Consider the following 19,121-nt stretch of genomic DNA (forward strand, 5'->3'; position numbering starts at 1 on the left):
GTGGATGATCTCAGGGTGTTTTCAAAGTGCAATAGAGTAAAAGATGGAGGCACTCTAGGCATTTAAGTCCATCGGCTGATTACACCTAATTTAGATTGGACCGGTGTCTTGGATAAAGATTACTGCATGGGAGGCTAACTCTGGGTCTGGAAACATTGGACTCCGTATTACCGGGTGTAAATCTCTCCCCAGGAAAACCTAGCTGGAGCTTCTTTGGAGCAGATTCTGCAGGCAGCGATGCAGTCTGGACCATGCCCATCCCCTGCAAGCATAACAGAGGAACTGGCAATGCAACCCCAGGACTCCACTTGCTGCGGCTAGGGACAACCTACCCTCAACAGCAGCACATGCTCCATGCAAGACAACCCAGATCGGCTTCTGCCATCCAATGCTTCCACGCCCCGCCACCAGCCCATAGCAACAGTGGCAAGTGGGAGACTGCAGCCAGCCAAAGTGTTAGAGCACCGGCCCTGAGCTGCCCACCCACCTTGAGAACGGCTCTCGGGCTGTGGCGTTGCGTGGGGGGTCATCAGGAGCTGTTGCCTCAGGTGCAAAATTCTTAAGGGAGCAAATGTTTAAAAGAAAGTATTGCGCCCATAACCCATGGACTGTTAGCACTTCCTGAGCTGAAGGTCCACGGGTTAGAGGGCGCAATACTTTTTCAAACTTTTGCCCCAGGCGCTGGCAACCCACGCTACGCCGCAGCTCACGGGTATGCAGAACACCACCCTCCTCATGCCCATACCCTAACTGGCCCCGAGTCCGTTCCTCCAGCTTCCAGGACACCATCTGGGAGGCAGAAACCATGGTTAAAAAAGCGCCCCCACCAGAACACCAGCAATAGCTCCACCTACAATACCTAAGAGTGGTTTATAATCTGCCAGACCACAGAATACACCACAGAAAAGTATGTGGAGTTTGATCTGAAAAAGCTAAAGGCTGGATCCCTATTCCCCTTTCCAGGACTGTTTAACTCTCACTTGAGTGGTGCAGCAGTTTTTAATCGGGCCAAATCTGGCGACGGGATAACATTGAAAATGCTGCTCTGCATTTAAAAGCCTAAAAGCCATTAAAAGCCTGGGAGTGTGGCTGGATCCAGCCCTTAACTTTCAGGTCCAAGGCCGGAAGGTAGCAGGGACTGGTTATGCCCTCATGAGAGCACTCAGAAAGGTCCTAGGAGTACTTCCCTTTGAAGCTAGAAGGATCCTAGTACAATCCCTGATACTATCACGACTAGACTACTCCAACGCAGTCTATCTGGGTGCCCCTAAAGGGACAATTAAGATCCTTCAGACCATCCAAAACTGTGCTGCTCGATTGCTACTAAATATCCCACGCAGAACCTCTGCCAAACCAGCATTGAGGCAACTACACTGGTTGCCTGTGCAACAAAGAATCGAATTTAAAGCAATGACTATTGCCCATAAAGCCCTGCATAACTCCGGAGCAGACATTCTGGCACCCTTGTTTACTCCTTATCAAACATGTAGAACCCTGAGATCTAGTAATAAGAATCTACTGGCAATCCCCAAGACTAGGAGATCGCGCACCGGGGGCAGACGTTTCTCTCTACAGGCCGCAAAGCTGTGGAATAATCTTCCAGATGCTATCCACATGGAGGAGAACCATCTCAGGTTTAGAAAGATGCTGAAAACCTTCCTATTCTGCTAAAATCAATGGTGGCGACTGGACCACGTAAGCGCTGGGATGCCTCAGGGTAACCATGCGCTATAGAAATGGGTAATCATTCATTCATTCATTAAATGGTGACATTCTTTTTTGTCCTGTTCAGTTAGGTCCCTGTCGGAAATCTACCATTTTTTCAAGCAGTTCTCTTTTAGGAAGTACATTTGCAATTTTCTTCATCAAAATAAGTGGTAATAAAACCTCTAGGAATGTTTCTTCTTTAGCTGTAATCAAACTTGCATGTTCAAGTGCAGAATTTATTTTGTGGATTTTTTTTCTCTCTCACTTGTGTTAACTAAAACTTCATGGATTGAGCAAGATCCTTATGAACTTCTTGGAAGCTATGTTTGCCTTTCAAACACACCTATACTAGGAGTAAGATACATAGTCTGATACTTTTAAAGCTTGGTCACTGAAAAGTTTGATGGAGTGAATATACATTTTTTAAATTAAATTGTCCTTTCTTCTTGCAGATCTGAAAATGATGAATTTCGACATCCCGACTTGGCTTCTTGCGATAATACAATGAATTCTTCAGTATTCAGCCAACATTTCTACAGTGCCTTTTTGAACGCGAAAATGTTCACATTCCCTGTTGGTTCCTTGCAATGTTACCCTCCATGTTATTATCTAACTTACATTTCTGCTGTGCCTTTTTGAGGATGTTTTGAAGAATCACCTGATGAAGGACAAAGAAACTGATTGGAAGATAGCAGAAATACCACGCAGAACTCATTAAACTATTGTTTTGTACTAGGTGCAACTGCTTTTTGACAATATGGGCACAACAGGAGCTTTATAGTAGTTAGCAACAAACCTTTGTGATCGCTACATAGAGGACTTATATTAGGTGAGACGGGATCGTCCAAAGTGTTCTGTAGAGAAAGATTTAAACTTGATGTCCGCCACATGGTGTACATTGATTGATGGGCATATAATATCAACCTTTTATATTTTTCTTCTCATTTTTGTATTCCAGAAAAACTAATTATGTATTTTTTGCATCTTTGTTTGTGAGAAGAAAGCTTCAACATCTAATCCCACTCTTACAAACTTGCAGTGTGTTATGAAGATTAAAGACTTTTTACCAGACAATATGCACCCATTGCCTCTAATTCATAGGTCATAGCCACCGCCTTTCATTTTGCACGCCGAATGACAATACCGTCACTGAGAGGTAGAAGACTCACCCTCCCACTGAAGTTACCCAATCCCAGTGCCTTTCCCTGAGAGGGGAAGAACACACCCTTCTATTCAAGTTTTCCGGTCCCAGTGTCACTGATATGAAAAATTAAACTGGTGCCTTTATTCACCTTGTCCAACGCTTTTTGCCACAAAGAGATTCAACTATTGAGCCTCAAAAAAGCTTTAATTGGAGTTGATGGTTTACTTTAGCCTCAATTCCTTCCATCTAGAAACAATATATGTCACAGGACAGTTTACTCTTCTTATTTTCCCCTTCACTCATCCAGATTCATTTTCCAATAGGAGGCCAAATCCTACTGCTGTTCCAGTGCCTACTCCTGGCTGACTGCTTTATTCCCTCACCGGTTATATTCCGTCATTGGGAGTGTGACACCCATCACTTGAAGAGCTCTAATTATGATAGTTCCACATTAAGTTCATATCCGGTAAAGATTTACAAACCTATCCACCCGTCCCCAGACCAAACTGTAATATCAACAGCTCCCTAAAATTTGCAAAACTACTCATATCCCTAAAACACGCTTTGGTTGCTTCAGTGGTTAAAACTACACTAGAATTAAAAAACGCAATATGTTATGTTAGTCTACATAATGCTATGTCGGGTAAGAATGCACTGATACCAGAGGTTTCCTGGAGCTAAAAAATAATCTTGGGAAAAACAAGCTTTGTATTTTAGAGAACTGTGCAGCTTTTTTTCTGGACATCATGGGCATTCATTCCAAGTGATGAGGCTTCAAAAGTGCATTCATAGCTTTTCTGCTAAAGGGCAAAGGTATTGCATCCAAGGCATTGCTGCTGATATCAAGCAATGTCTAGGAGACAGACAGATTCCAAGTGAAGAACTCTGGCCTGCAGATGCACTTCCTGTTTGTTCTCAAAGAAGGAAGAGCTCCTACCCTAAATTGGTCAATGAACAATGGCCAATATCTTAAATAGAACTCGGACTTTCTTTTGTAACAAGTGAGGCTGTTTCGAAAATAAAGTTATACCATCCAACCATCTTGTACTAGTGACCAAAACCTATCATGTTTCATTTCTTGAAGCTTTCACAATATTTATTATGGTGGATCAGAGCGTAGATTCCGTCATGTGAAATGTCTACGACGAAGTTGATTTATTAGTCACAAGGCGTCCTGACCAATGGGATTCGTTCAGTACTGCCACTGAACGATTACTGGTGCCGCTTGTGGATTTGCAAATTTGGTATCCTGGATCGTTTTAGTTTCTCTTTACAGTGAGACAAGATGGAGGTGAGTGAATGGCTGTTGACCAAGGGTGTTAATATTTGACCCAAGGGGACAAGATCTATGCCAGATTTGCAGTGTAATCACATAGATGCGTATGATAACCACTTGCATGTAAATTTATCCTGACAAGAATCTCACTTCCTGGAACTATGTTGGACACATTAGTAAATCTAGGGCAAACCATTTTTCCCTAACCACCTTAACACCCACTACAGAGGCACTGATCTTACTGTGCCATTAATTCTGCAATTTCCTTCCATTGGGTCTACAAAATCAAGCATCCGCTTGCCTAATATGACACAGAAGCCACCTGCCAGTGGTATATCTGGAACATAAAGATCCCTGGGCTCCATAAACTCATCTACCTCCCCATCCAAACCTGTTGATCTTTTCATTAGCACCCTGCTTATCTACCAGCAATGCTAGCCTTTGAGGCTCTCTAGTTCTCCTAAAGAGCTCTCTGTTCGCTCACTCCCTCAATACCAAAGACTCCTGCAACATGTTGGAGCGCGATCTTTCTTAATATGTACCCTGAGACAGTGGACTGTGCTCTCCTTTGGCTGCGAATACTGGCCAATGTAATTCAGGTTCTGAGGCAATGAAAAACACCTGCATTTTTACTGCATCATTTACCTTCCCCATGTGAACCAGTCACAGTAAGTTTCCATGACACAGGTAGCCGGTTTGACTTAAGTAAATGTCTTTATTAGTTCCATGTAAGCCAATACATAAGTCCTTGTTCATGTTGTCAGCCATCTCTTCAGCCCAGTTTCCAGCCCCACCAGGAGCAGCCTCCCTGCTGCTCAGCCCACCTCCAACTATCACCACTCATCCACACAGGCACCCAGGCATTCCATTCATCACAGTCACACCAACATTCCGTTACCATCTCTCACACTGGCTGAGCAGCTAGGGGACAGCTAGGCTGGGTAGTTTTAAATTTCACAGTGAAGATATAACATTATCCCCTTCCTTTTAAAAGAAAAATTAAATCATGTGAAAACATGGGAATAACTATAAACAAGAAAATATACAGAAGAAGAAAAAGTTGAAACTCATTGAAGCAAAGCTAAATACAACTTCGCTAGTGTAAGAACGATACAAAACTAGAAGGAAAAGGAAAATGATGGTAAGCAAGATAAAACAATGACATACCCATCCTTCCCAATGAACAAATCCAAAATGTAGTGAAAGATGGACCAAGGCCAAAAACAGGCAATAAAGGTGAAACCAACACGAAATATACAAGTGTACCACCAGGTGAACAAAACAGAGGATACACGCAGTGAGGCGCAGGGGGGCTTACACAGAACAACACCTGAAGCGCAGGGCGACTTATTATTATTATTATTATTCTGAGTTTTGTATAGCGCCTGGTTACCAATAGGCATCCCCGCGCTTATCAGAACATAACACTACTAAAAGAATGCAAAAATTAAACAGAGAACAAAAAAGTTTTTAAAAGTTTACGGAACCTAAGAAGACTGGCTTCGGAGCGCAGTTGTAAGGGCAGTGAGTTCCACAAGGAGGCCACATTTATTGAAAACCTTCTGCCACCAGTTCTTGCCTTTTTCACCCTGCCAACCTGAAGGAGATGTTGGTGGTCAGAGCGAAGGGAGCGAGAGGCCTTATAGGGCTGGACCATCTCCTCCAGAATAGGTGGACCCACCCCGTGCAGAACTTTGTGGGCGATGCAGAGTGACTTGAATTTCACCCTGTCCCTCACAGGGAGCCAGTGCAGTGCCCTCAACGCCAAGCGGGCAGATTGATGCCTAGGGAGACCCGTCAAAAGCCTGGCAGCCGCGTTCTGCACTTGCTGCAGTCTATTCAGGGTAGATTCGGGTGCGCCCAGGAATAGCGCATTGCTGAAATCCAGCCGCGAGATGATAAGTCCCTGGATGAGAAGCACAGGACAACATATGAGGTGCAGGGCGACTTACACACACGACACTAACCAGTGATGCGCTGGGCGACTTACAAACACATCAGACCCATAGAGGAGACAAACGTGCAGAGCAAGATGACAAAACACAAAGTGAGCCTACGCCCATAAACACACACCGTATGTAGGTATGTACCTTTGTTACTGGGGCCAACACCCACAACCCAACCCAGTGTAAGGGTTAACATAATAAGCCATGTAAATGGAACTCATTCATAAACCTACCCCCATGTCGAGGTCAATGATTGTGAAATGTTAAAATGGGACTGTTACCCAAACCCATCCCTCATGTAAAAGATAAAACTGTGACTGTCACCCACTGAAACACATGGGCCACCCATGAGTAGGAACGCATTCACTGTGGCATCACAAAACAATTACTTCCAAAAATAAGGCAAAAACTATAACCGTAGAGCCTCTTTAAACTATAACCCATACCGGTGAGTCAATTCTCACCCGAGTACCACAAGAATAACCTGTAACAAACCTAGGAAAACTGCCATACATTGTGGTATCTGCTGTGATAAAACGTAAGCAAGACCACTAACAACACTTTGAACAAATTACCAAATTGTTCCAATGCTATTTGCTGCAATCAGATAAAACTCTTATGAATTGTCTCTTGTGTCTTTTCTTCCCCGTGACTCCTCATGTAGCTTGGTAAATAGAACAAAATTGCGAGGAGGCCATAGTCAAGAAATGCATTGCCAAAAGAAAAAAATATTTTCTTTTTCTTTAAGCCCACAACGAGTCCGGTTGGTAACACACCAAAACAGGAGAGCCCAAAACTGCACTTGTCCATCACTAGATGCCGCTTGCCATATATCCAACTAGCGCTCCGTCATAGTAACAGTTTGTCGATGACGACTGCAACAAGCATGTCTTCTCAGCCTCCGTAGCGCTGCTGCATGTATGGTGCAGGAAATCCAACATAGAGGCGCGTAGAAGTCGCAGCTCTTGTGCTGAAGACGTGGTTGTCAAATTGAAGAAAAACATAGGCAGCCAACCAAAACAAGGTGGCACTTCGTCTACGTGGCACCGTGTGGCTAAAGGCATGTGGGTGCCCCAAGCAGCGCAGACTTGCAGGAAATCAACTTCATCACCGTTAGAAATTTTGCAATCCTCGTTAAAACATTGCGGCCCCTGGGGAAAGCAGGTCGACAGACCAGTCTTTTCCCCGGGGTGTTCACGCGAGAGGACAGCAGGCAGAAGCTTAGGTCAGGGGGGTGGGTTTTAGGGGGTGGGGGATAGGAGGTTACTTAAGGGGACAGGAGGGGAAGGACTTCCTCTTCCTGTCCCCAGTGCCTCAGGGAATAGGTTTAGTTTTGTGAAGGGATAGTTTTAGCGTGGTTTGGTAGGACAGTTAGAGAGGCGGTGATTAAATTAGAGAGCGAGAGTTGCCACTGGTGCCTCGGTGTGCAATCAGGCGGAGTGTCTCAGCGAGGGCAATTTTGTCGAACGGACGTGCACGGAGCCCCGGTCCGAGAATGAACACGCCCGACGCGGAGGCGGTGCGGGCGGCGCTGCTGGTGCTCGGCCGGGCTGGGAGGGCCGATCTCCAGCCCGGCGTTCTGGACCAGGCATGGGTCGGGATGACCCGCACGCCTAGGTCCGCTTCTGCGGGAGTTGCCGCGGTCATCGCCGCGTGCATGGACGAGCCCCTGAGGGCTCGTGGAGGTATGTCGGGCGGGGGAGGGGCAAAAAGCAGCAGGAGGCTTCCAAGCGAGGAGGGAGGCGGCAGAGCCTCCCTGCAGGTGCAGAGGGGGGGTGAGGTGCCGGGTGGCTTGTGAGGCCTGGGGGAAGGGGCTGGGACCCCGCAGCAACCTAGCGTGGCTCCCGGGCGGGGCCTGGTTACTTCCGCTCCACCCGTTGGTGGGCCGGGTACCGAAGGGCCGTTGGTGGCCTATGGGGACAACGGCGATAGTGATGGTAGCTGGGGGGAGGACCTGGGTGATTGGGAGGTGTCTGCTGGGGATGAATTTGCCCACATGCTGTCTGGGGGGGGGGGGGAGTCCGGAGGGGAGGAGTGGGCCCCCCCTAGTGAGCAGTCTATAAACCTTTTGGGGTGCAGGAAGGGTGTGGTCAGGGCACAAGGGTCCAAGGGCAAGGGCCCCCTGAGAGCGAAGCAGCAGGCAGGGACGGGGACGGCGGCGGGGAGCCCCCCGGCACCCCGCCTGGGAAGGTGACTCTGGGGGACATGGAGGTGGGAGTTCGTGTTATGCCAGGTGGGAACACATGACAGAAGAGGACAGGGTCCGCGACCAGCGTCGCATTATTGAGGAGTAGGAGGGGGAGTGGCTGCGCCTTTGTGCGGCCAGGTAGGCGAAAGCGGGTGGGGTGCCCAGGGACAAAGGGGCCTCGGCACCTGCGAGCGGCAGGGGTGCAGTTGGCGGACAAGGTAGAGGCATTCCACGGGCACAAGGGGAGTGGGCCTGGACAGAGGGGTCAGGGACTGCCTTGGCGGTGCAGAGACCTGGTGGCACTGGGGCCGCCCCGGGCGCATACGGCTCGGGGGGCGGGGGGGTACAGGCCAGCAGGGACAGCTGGCAGAGGATCGGATGGGCCAACTTCATCACCGTTAGAAATTTTGCAATCCTCGTTAAAACATTGCGGCCCCCGGGAAAAGCAGGTCGACAGACCAGTCTTTTTCCCGGGGTGTTCACGCGAGAGGACAGCAGGCAGAGGCTTAGGTCAGGGGGGTGGGTTTTAGGGGGTGGGGGATAGGAGGTTACTTAAGGGGACAGGAGGGGAAGGACTTCCTCTTCCTGTCCCCAGTGCCTCAGGGAATAGGTTTCGTTTTGTGAAGGGATAGTTTTAGCGTGGTTTGGTAGGACAGTTAGAGAGGCGGTGATTAAATTAGAGAGCGAGTGTTGCCACTGGTGCCCCGGTGTGCAATCAGGCGGAGTGTCTCAGCGAGGGCAATTGTGTCGAACGGACGTGCACGGAGCCCCGGTCCGAGAATGAACACGCCCGACGCGGAGGCGGTGCGGGCGGCGCTGCTGGTGCTCGGCCGGGCTGGGAGGGCCGATCTCCAGCCCGGCGTTCTGGACCAGGCATGGGTCGGGATGACCCGCACGCCTAGGTCCGCTTCTGCGGGAGTTGCCGCGGTCATCGCCGCGTGCATGGACGAGCCCCTGAGGGCTCGTGGAGGTATGTCGGGCGGGGGAGGGGCAAAAAGCAGCAGGAGGCTTCCAAGCGAGGAGGGAGGCGGCAGAGCCTCCCTGCAGGTGCAGAGGGGGGGTGAGGTGCCGGGTGGGTTGCGAGGCCTGGGGGAAGGGGCTGGGACCCCGCAGCAACCTAGCGTGGCTCCCGGGCGGGGCCTGGTTACTTCCGCTCCACCCGTTGGTGGGCCGGGTACCGAAGGGCCGTTGGTGGCCTATGGGGACAACGGCGATAGTGATGGTAGCTGGGGGGAGGACCTGGGTGATTGGGAGGTGTCTGCTGGGGATGAATTTGCCCACATGCTGTCTGGGGGGGGGGGGAGTCCGGAGGGGAGGAGTGGGCCCCCCCTAGTGAGCAGTCTATAAACCTTTTGGGGTGCAGGAAGGGTGTGGTCAGGGCACAAGGGTCCAAGGGCAAGGGCCCCCTGAGAGCGAAGCAGCAGGCAGGGACGGGGACGGCGGCGGGGAGCCCCCCGGCACCCCGCCTGGGAAGGTGACTCTGGGGGACATGGAGGTGGGAGTTCGTGTTATGCCAGGTGGGAACACATGACAGAAGAGGACAGGGTCCGCGACCAGCGTCGCATTATTGAGGAGTAGGAGGGGGAGTGGCTGCGCCTTTGTGCGGCCAGGTAGGCGAAAGCGGGTGGGGTGCCCAGGGACAAAGGGGCCTCGGCACCTGCGCGCGGCAGGGGTGCAGTTGGCGGACAAGGTAGAGGCATTCCACGGGCACAAGGGGAGTGGGCCTGGACAGAGGGGTCAGGGACTGCCTTGGCGGTGCAGAGACCTGGTGGCACTGGGGCCGCCCCGGGCGCATACGGCTCGGGGGGCGGGGGGGTACAGGCCAGCAGGGACAGCTGGCAGAGGATCGGATGGGCCGGCGGGGCGCAAAACGGCCTCCAAACGCCGGGACGAAGCAGCAGGGGGTCCGCGGCGGCCTGCACTCCACCGAGGGAGCGGGCAACGGCGATGTTGGAGTGCGAGTTTGTGCCTGGAGTGAAAGGGAAAGGCGCCAAGAGAGTGGTGACTGAGGTGCGTGAGTGGGTGGCGCCGGATGTGGAGGATGAGATATTGAATTATGAGGATGAGGAAGATGAGTTGGAGGAGGGTGAGGTGCGAGAGGTTGAGAATTGGGGGAAGGGCAGAGCGGCAACGAGCAAGATTGGTGTTTTCCAGGAAACAGGAGATGGCGCCAGTCGGGCCATCGGAGATGGGGTGAAGCCGGCGGAGACTCGGCGGACGGAGAGGGATGCCCCGGCAACTTTATCAGTTGAGGGCGCATGGTGGGATGCATGGGGGGAAGGGACTAAAGGAGGGAGGAAGAAGGCCTGCCGGTCGGTGGGTACGGGGGACGGATCGGTGAAAGAAACAGGGCCCCAAGGTGGGGCAGGGCCTGTTCCGCTGGATGGTAAGAAGCTGTTGGTGGCGGCGAGCGTGCAGACTGACAAGGCAGAGGACCAAGGGGGTGAAGAGGATGGGGTGGAGAAATTGCAGAAGAAATTGCCGTACATGGGTTTGGCGATGCCTCTCGGGTCGCATTTGTCGGAAAAGACAAAATATTAACATCTTTTTGTGACATTTGTAATAAAGCTTGAAAGATTGAGAGAACATATTTGAACCAGTTGTTGAATGGTTGCACAGATTGATGCTGTGGTGGCGCTGAGTGATGTTGTGCTGGCGACGAATGATGCTGTGGCGTTCATTGATGCTGTAGTAGCACCTAGTGAGTTGTATTTCCCATGAGTGATGCTGTGGTGAAGCGATAGATAGATAGAGTGAGGGCAATAGATAGATAGAGTGATGGCGATAGAGTGAGTGTGATAGATAGAGTGTATTTATGTTGCATTGAGTAGTGTAAGTATGAGGTGTGTAATTATACGGCACTGAGTGGTATTATGTGGAGTGTATTTACGTTGCATTGAGAAGAGAAATTATATGGGGTGTAATTATGTGGCACTGAGTGGTAATATGGGGAGTGTATGTTGTATTCAGTAGAGTAATTATGTGGCACTGAGTGGTATTTGGAGTGTATGTTGCATTGAGTGCTGTGTAATTATGTAGCATATTATGTGGCACTGAGTGGTATTGTGTGGAGTGTGCATTGCATTCAGTAGAGTGTACTTATGTGGCACTGAGTGGGATTTAGAGTGAATGTTGCATTGAGTGCAGTGTAATTATGTGGTGTGTAATTATGTGGCACTCAGTAGTATTTGGAGTGTATGTTGCATGGAGTGCAGTGTAAATATGTGGTGTGTAATTATGTGGCACTGAGTGGTATTTGGAGTGTATGTTGCATTGAGTGTAGTGTAATTATGTGGCGTGTAATTATGTGGCACTGAGTGGTATTTGGAGTGTATGTTGCATTGAGTACAGTGTAATTATGCGGCGTGTAATTATGTGGCACTGAGTGGTATTTGGAGTGTATGTTGCATTGAGTGCTGTGTAATTATGTAGCATGTGATTATGTGGCATTGAGTGGTATTGTGTGGAGTGTATGTTGTATTCAGTAGAGTGTAATTGTGTTGTGTGTAATTTTGTAGCAGTGAGTCGTATTGTTCAGAGTGTATGTTGCATTGAGTGCAGTGTAATTATGCGGCGTGTAATTATGTGGCACTGAGTGGTATTTGGAGTGTATGTTGCATTGAGTGCAGTGTAATTATGTAGCATGTAATTATGTGGCACTGAGTCGTATTGTTTGGAGTGTATGTTGCATTGAGTGCAGTGTAATTATGTGGCATATAATTATGTGGCACTGAGTGGTATTTGGAGTGTATGTTGCATTGAGAGCTGTGTAATTATGTGGCAGTGCAGTGTGTGAGGCAGCACAGTGTGTGTGTGAGGCAGTGCAGTGTGTGTGTGTGTGTGTGTGAGGCAGCACATTGTGTGTGTGTGAGGCAGTGTGTGTGAGGCAGCGTGTGTGAGGCAGCGTGTGTGTGTGTGTGTGAGGCAGTGTGTGTGTGGCAGCGCAGTGTGTGAGTGGCAGCGCAGTGTGTGAGGCAGTGCGTGTGTGAGGCAGTGCAGTTCATGTGTGAGGCAGCACAGTGTGTGTGTGAGGCAGTGTAGTGTGTAGCAGGGCAGTGTGTGTGATGCAGCGCAGTGTGTGTGAGAGGCAGTGCAGTGTGTGTCTCAAAGTGCAGTTTGTGTGTAACAGTGCAGTGTGTGTGATAGGACAGTGTGAGTGACACACAGCAGTGTGTGACTACGTAGTGTGTGTGTGTGTGAGGCAGCGCAGTGTGTGAGGCAGCGCAGTGTGTGTGAGGCAGCGCAGTGTGTGTGAGGCAGCGCAGTGTGTGTGAGGCAGCGCAGTGTGTGTGTGAGGCCGCGCAGTGTGTGTGTGTGAGGCAGCGTAGAGTGTTGAGGCAGCGCAGTGTGTATCAGGGCAGTGTGTGCGTGATGCAGCGCAGTGTGTGTGTGAGGCAGTGCAGTGTGTGTGTCACAGGGCAGTGTGTGTGTAACAGCGCAGTGTGTGTGATAGGACAGTGTGAGTGACACACAGCAGTGTGTGACTACATACTGTGTTTGTGAGGCAGCGCAGTGTGTGTGCGCGAGGCAGCGCTGTGTGTGTGCACGCGAGGCAGCGCTGTGTGCGCGCGAGGCAGCGCTGTGCGCGCGCGAGGCAGCGCTGTGCGCGCGCGAGGCAGCGCTGTGTGCGTGCGAGGCAGCGCTGTGTGCGTGCGAGGCAGCGCTGTGTGCGTGCGAGGCAGCGCTGTGTGCGTGCGAGGCAGCGCTGTGTGCGTGCGAGGCAGCGCTGTGTGTGTGCGAGGCAGCGCTGTGTGTGTGCGAGGCAGCGCTGTGTGTGTGCGAGGGAGCGCAGTGTGTGTGCGAGGCAGCGCAGTGTGTGTGTGAGGCAGCGCAGTGTGTGTGTGTGAGGCAGCGCAGTGTGTGTGTGTGAGGCAGCGCAGTGTCTGTGAGGCAGCGCAGTGTGTATGTGAGGCAGCGCAGTGTGTGTGAGGCAGCGCAGTGTGTGTGAGGCAGCGCAGTGTGTGTGAGGCAGCGCAGTGTGTGTGAGGCAGCGCAGTGTGTGTGAGGCAGCGCAGCGTGTGTGAGGCAGCACAGTGTGTGTGAGGCAGCGCAGTGTCCAATGTGTTGAAGGCCCCGGTTACTTCAGCATGAATGACGCACCTGCACTTCATAGCAGCTAGATTTAGACCGGCACTGCAGGATTATAAACCTCTTGGAAGCCCTTGAATCGTCTGTACATCCAGTTCTAGGGTCACAAGACGCATTCTGTTGTTTTATCTATTTCCAATAAACGTGGCTGTGTTTATATGTGACGGGGTACTGCTTGGCCCAAAACATGGGCTTCAAACGTCTGGTCGCAGAGCGGTGCAGCCGCCTGCAGGCTGGAAGCACACGGCTTGATATGGAATGATTTACATTTAACCCCTTCCCTGCTCATGACGAGCTCAGCTCGTCATGAGGCACAGTAGAGCTGTGCTTATGACGAGCTGAGCTCGTCATGAAACAATGGGAATAGAGGGGAAAACCTCTAGCAGCCAAGGTGTTAAACAAAAACAAGCTGCGAGCAAACACTTTAAAGAGCCAGCCCTGCTAGCATTAGTGTTAATGTATTGACAGTGTTTTGTATCATATAAACGAGCAGAGTAATACCTGCAGGGATGATTTGGAACAGCTGGGCTAATGCACGCGATCGCAAAAAGCAGCAGGTTAGTTTTTGTAGCGCCAAAGAGGTGTGTGCAGATGTATGTAAGCGCTTTGGTGCCGGGCGTTCCACAAGCTGCGAGCAAATACTTTAAAGAGCCAGCCCTGCAAGCATTAGTGGTAATGAATTGGCAGTATTTTGTATCACATAAACGAGCACAGTAAGTGCAGAGATGATTTGGAACAGCTGAGTTAATGTGCACACTCGCAAAAAGCACCAGGGCAGTTTTGTAGCGCCAAAGAGGTGTGCGCAGATGTTTGGTGCCGGGCATTCCACAAGCTGCGAGCAAATACTTTAGAGAGCCAGCCCTGCCAGCAATAGTTTTAATGTATTGGCAGTGTGTGTCCTGTGTTCGCACTGGCCTCAGACCAATTGTGAGTCCTGTCAACGGCTGGAAAAACATGGTTGGGTGTTGGGGGGTGGGGGTTAAGGGTGGGAGTAAGTGAAGGAGCAGACATGGGGCGAGCAAAATGAAGCCGCAAGAGGAGCTAGAAAAAAAAGTACGGGATTTTAAAAGCAGCTATAGGAAAGCTGCTAACGAGTTAGCTGGCAAAAGCATACGTTTTAAAAGCACGAGCTAAGTGAGACGTACCTGCAGCATGTAGGGGGCCACCAGAAATGCATTAGCACCTTGCTTGTAAAACAGGATCAAGTGTAGCCGCCACCAAGTCTGGAGTGGTGTGAAACGTTGCAATAGTTACTAAATGTGTTTGAATGCGAGTCTGCCATCGCACAATAAAGAGAAAATTGTCTCCTTGTAAATAAAGATCGTTATCATAGGTAGGAGATGCAAATGTGGCTTTGATGCAGTTGCACATATGGGTGATGTTTACACAACAATCTGGCAAATATGTACCAGAGATAAAAATGTTGCACGAAAGTTTTTTTTTTGCGCTTTCACAGTTAGTTTTTTAAGAAAGTGTAAGAAAATACTCTACCCAACACTGCTTCCTTAAGTAAAATAGACTTGACATTATCATAGACCAGAAACTATTGAAAGGAAAGTAGTTACGGAGAGATAACGTTATTTTTGCGCAGGATGACAAAATATTGATCTGATGCCACGATTTTTGTATTTTTCAGGAAAGAGAGGAAACAGGGTGTTGCTTCTAGCAGTCCTACAAAGGCCAACGTTATTGGCAGTGTTAATTTGTAAATCAGTGTTCAACAGCTAAAGCTCTGTTTTATAGAAGAGTTAAGTTCCATAATAAGAACATCTCAAAGTCAGTCTAAAACCGCAATTTACAGGAAGGGCATCCTGCTGGACTTAAAAAAAAACACAAAAACACAAAAACAACTATGACAATGACAACAAGCAGTGGCTGCGAAATCAAACAAGCTGTTTGCCGCGAAAGTGAAACGAGACGCATGGGGAGCAGCAGCCTTTGATGTGCCGGCCGGCCATGCAGTGAATAATTAGGGGAGGAGAGATGCTGGCCTGAGGCAGAGCGCACCATATGGAGAGGGAGGGGGTGGGCCGAGTGCAGGAGAAATGCTGCTGGCAGGGGGAAGGCTCGAGCAAGCTCGTGCATGAGGAGCTTGTCACGTGATTCTATTGTCGTGAACTGTTTGAAATCCGTCTGTTAGGAATTTTCTGGTTTAGCAGTAATAGGTTTGAGTAAACTCGACCTAAAAAGTAGCCTGTTCCTACATGCCAACAAACCCAATTTAGGTGGTAGACTCACGATTTTTAAAGCCAAAAATGTTTTGTTTCAGCTGTTGCCTAAAATTCTGCTTCATAATAAGTCAATGGGGGAAAATAAATTTCCCAATTTTTACCAAGTTTGTTTTCAAAATCTCCTCCTTTACAAGTTAAAGATAATGACATGTATGCCGGCTTGTGCCAAATTCTGCCAGAGAATCTTGCATGCTAACCCACTGCTGTTTACAAGTAGGGTTGTCATTTGACTGCTCTTCTACTGGCACCACCAGTATTAGGATGTCCCAGCTGTTACAAAAATAAAGATGTGGAATAACAGTCATAGCTGCTGACTTTGCAGCTGGGGAACCAGGTTCGAGTCTGGCCTCGGCTCAACATCCTGTGATTCTGGGAAATCATACAATCTCTCTGTGCCTACCAAAATGTGCCCTTTTGTAATGTAACTGATGCTCATGTAAAGCGCTCCAATACCTTCGGGTCTTGCTTGCGCTATATAAAACTGCAACAATAAAAAAAACTAAAACTGGAATTTTTATATGTACATACAACAAATGGCAAATAGAAAACACTTTTAAATGTGTTCTAGATCCGTGTTAATGATGTGTGACTAACAAGCTGAAAACAAACACAGAAAAGTCATGTTACAAATGAACAAATACATTTAGGAATTTGCCCAACCAAGCCACAGACGAATCTGAAAACAACAAATGGCTCATATTTTCTCTTAGAAAAGTTGAAAACCCTATTTACAAGCCCAGTATTTTAAAATACTGTAGTCCTAAGCCTCACAGCCCCGGGGCATTATACACTGAACGCACTAGAAGCAGCACCAAGCGCCACTGTTTTGTGGCTTAGGCCAGTTATTCTGAAACGGTGGTCCGGGGACCCCTGATGGTTCGCAATGCCTCCTCAGAGAGTCCACCAGTACTTAGATAATTACATAATATTAACAGATTTATAAAGTGTATAGAAATAAAGAAGCTACATGTACAAATGAACATTTTAAAATGTACCGAAAATGAATTTGAAATTGGAGGCGAAAATTTTAATTAGTATCTCAGATTGATCGTGTCCTCAATTGACTTTTGAAAAGCTCCAACCTTTCTATTAAAATCTAATTTTTTTTAACGTTATTTGTGTTAGCGAATAAATAAAATGGGTCAACATTTGTGTATTTGTTTGAATGTTTTTTTCTGTATTTTTTGTGAGTTGTTTTGCGGTTCAAATCGTCGACACTTCTTAGGCAAGGGACCCCGGCTTCCCGTGGGGGATGGGGGTCTCCGAAACCCAATAATAATTCAATGGGGGTCACCAGAACTCAAAAGTTTGTAAAGCACTGGTTTGGGCTGTTATGCAAGAGAAATTAAAACTACAAAGTCGCCTAGTGAGTGACGTCTCTAGGACGCGTCGTAACGCATGTTTGCGCACGCCAGGGTGCGTCACTGCTGTGCGCCTTGGTGATCTACACGTGGGTCACGGCCACCGCTGATTTCCGGTACGAGGTAGCAGTGAGCTGGGTGAATATGGCCGAACACCCCGAGGGAGTGGAGACTCCGCTCCGCAGGAGCAGGCGACTGGGCGGCCGAGGCCCGCAGGGCGTCACTGTGGATGCCAACACCAGCACTGTGGCAGAGCAATCAGCGCTCGGGGATGTGGGAGACGGAGAGGAGAGCGTGGACCATCTGAATAAGGGCACTCTGACGGCTGTGGATGAAGAGGTGGAAACACAGGGCGGAGGTGATGCGAGCGGCCCGACGGAGGAGCCTCTCCTGATATCCGAGACTCTCATGTCAGCGGGAGAGACGCTCAGGAACGAGGGAGACGGACACTTGGTCGACGAGAAGAGGAAGCCGCAGGAGGCGGTACCTGTCCCCTGTAAGAGACCGCTGCTTGAGGTGAAGGTGCCCCAGAATCCGGCTAACGCTCCTTCTCACAAGGTGGATGCCACAGTCCCCAAGGGGAAGCCCAAATCTGGCAGGGTCTGGAAAGATCCTAAGAAAAGGTAAACAAACGATCTGGCTGACCATACAGTAATTGCCGTATCATGCCGATTTTTGTGTTGTAAACATCAACACCCGCATGTTTCCTAGAAACCCATAATCGGTACAATTGATCACACCTTATGATAAATAATGAACCCTGTGGTATTGTATACCAGATGCAATAAAGAGCACCTACACTTGTTAATTGAGCCCTACGTGATATAACCGTTCCTTAATTAATTTTACACCATTGTGGCTTCCTTGCAAGTGTGACTTTTAATGCATTGTGTGTGGAGCTTAGCATTTGTGTCTCCTTCATGCACTGCTTCAGAGGGGGCGACAACACCTTTTCCATGTCTAGTAATAGAATTGGCTTTCCCACGGCTTGTTTCTTAGGGAGGCCCTGCCACCACTTGAGAAAGCTCACCTGTCCTGAGGTGCGTTTTTCACGTGCTCTGTTTCCTCCCATTGCCCTGGGACATTTAATGGGGAGTACACTATTGAAGGTCCTGAAGTGAAGTTGACACATGCATACATCTACTCTTACATCTTTACCGCAGGTCCTCTGCTTTTACACCTACTTCACACACTATCTTTAATATTCTTCCCAGGGCTGGTTTAAAGGACCCATCGAGCATTCATTCCTATAAATCTTTGCTACAGAAACTCAGGACGTTTGCCTTCCAAATCCATTTGTGTCCTCAGGTGTGAAATTTAATAAAAGTGCTCTCTTCTCTCTCTAAAACGCCTCAAGAATTCAAACCTTTTCTGCCCCATGAGGACCTCAAGACATTAGTTCAATCCCCAGTTCTCTCTAAAATAGACTATGGGAACGCCATCCTTACAGGGACTCCAAAAGCTCACCTAGCCCCTCCTAAGGACAGTGCTGAACATGGCCGCTCGACTTGTATCTGGAGTAAAAAGATTTGATCACATCACTCCAGCTCTCAACCCCCTCAAATGGCTTCCCATGGAAGGGAGATGTATTTATAAACTGGCCTACATAACACACCAAACCCTCCACTCTCTGGCCCCCAACTACGTGAACAACAAACTGGTAAGAGCAGGTCAAACCAGAATGCTGAGAAGCTCCAACTCACTCCTCATTCCACCAAAAATGAAAAAGAAAACCACCCAATTCCGATCGTTTTCTGACAACGCTCCCAGGATATGGAACGTTCTCCCTGGAGTCGTCAGATGCAAACCCTCCTTCTCCTGTTTCAAATGGGACCTCAAACTCCATCTCCTTAACAAATACTTTCCGGAACAACACCAACTAACATAGACCTCAATATTCCGAATTGACTCCCATTTAAAGGATTGTTGGTGAACGGATTATGCTATTCACCTTTTTTTTTTTTTTGCACAGTTATTTATTGTTCGTGCTGTATTCTTTATCCGTGGTTTGCTTACTGACTGTCAGCTTTCTGGGTAAGGTAAGGCCCTTCTGTTTTTCACAATGTGTATGTGAAGTGCTCTGATACCTATGGGTCTAGCTAGCGCTATACAAAACTTTTAAAATAAACATTTGTCCATTGTGAAGGTTGCTTCATAAATCTACTTGTCACATAGCAATG

At 48.8% G+C, this 19,121-nt stretch overlaps 2 protein-coding genes across 2 annotated transcripts in view; both read left to right on the top strand.

Moving 5' to 3' along the window:
• Nucleotides 1–2,781, top strand: part of LOC147734923 (membrane-spanning 4-domains subfamily A member 15-like) — an 81,356-nt gene extending 78,575 nt beyond the window's left edge. Inside the window, exon 7 of the mRNA XM_086953105.1 lies at nt 2,160–2,781. Within this exon, the coding sequence (XP_086809231.1) occupies nt 2,160–2,165 (6 nt within the window). The 3' untranslated portion in view covers nt 2,166–2,781. The remainder of the gene's footprint in view (nt 1–2,159) is intronic.
• Nucleotides 2,782–16,967: 14,186 nt separating this feature from the next.
• The window catches only part of LOC147734924 (coiled-coil domain-containing protein 86-like), a 36,797-nt gene continuing 34,643 nt past the window's right edge, over nt 16,968–19,121 (top strand). The window contains exon 1 of the mRNA XM_086953106.1: nt 16,968–17,564. Coding sequence (XP_086809232.1) covers nt 17,086–17,564 — 479 coding nt within the window. The 5' untranslated portion in view covers nt 16,968–17,085. The remainder of the gene's footprint in view (nt 17,565–19,121) is intronic.

The sequence above is a fragment of the Lissotriton vulgaris genome, chromosome 1_2 (assembly GCF_964263255.1).
Source record: "Lissotriton vulgaris chromosome 1_2, aLisVul1.2, whole genome shotgun sequence".
Taxonomy (NCBI): Eukaryota; Metazoa; Chordata; class Amphibia; order Caudata; family Salamandridae; genus Lissotriton; species Lissotriton vulgaris.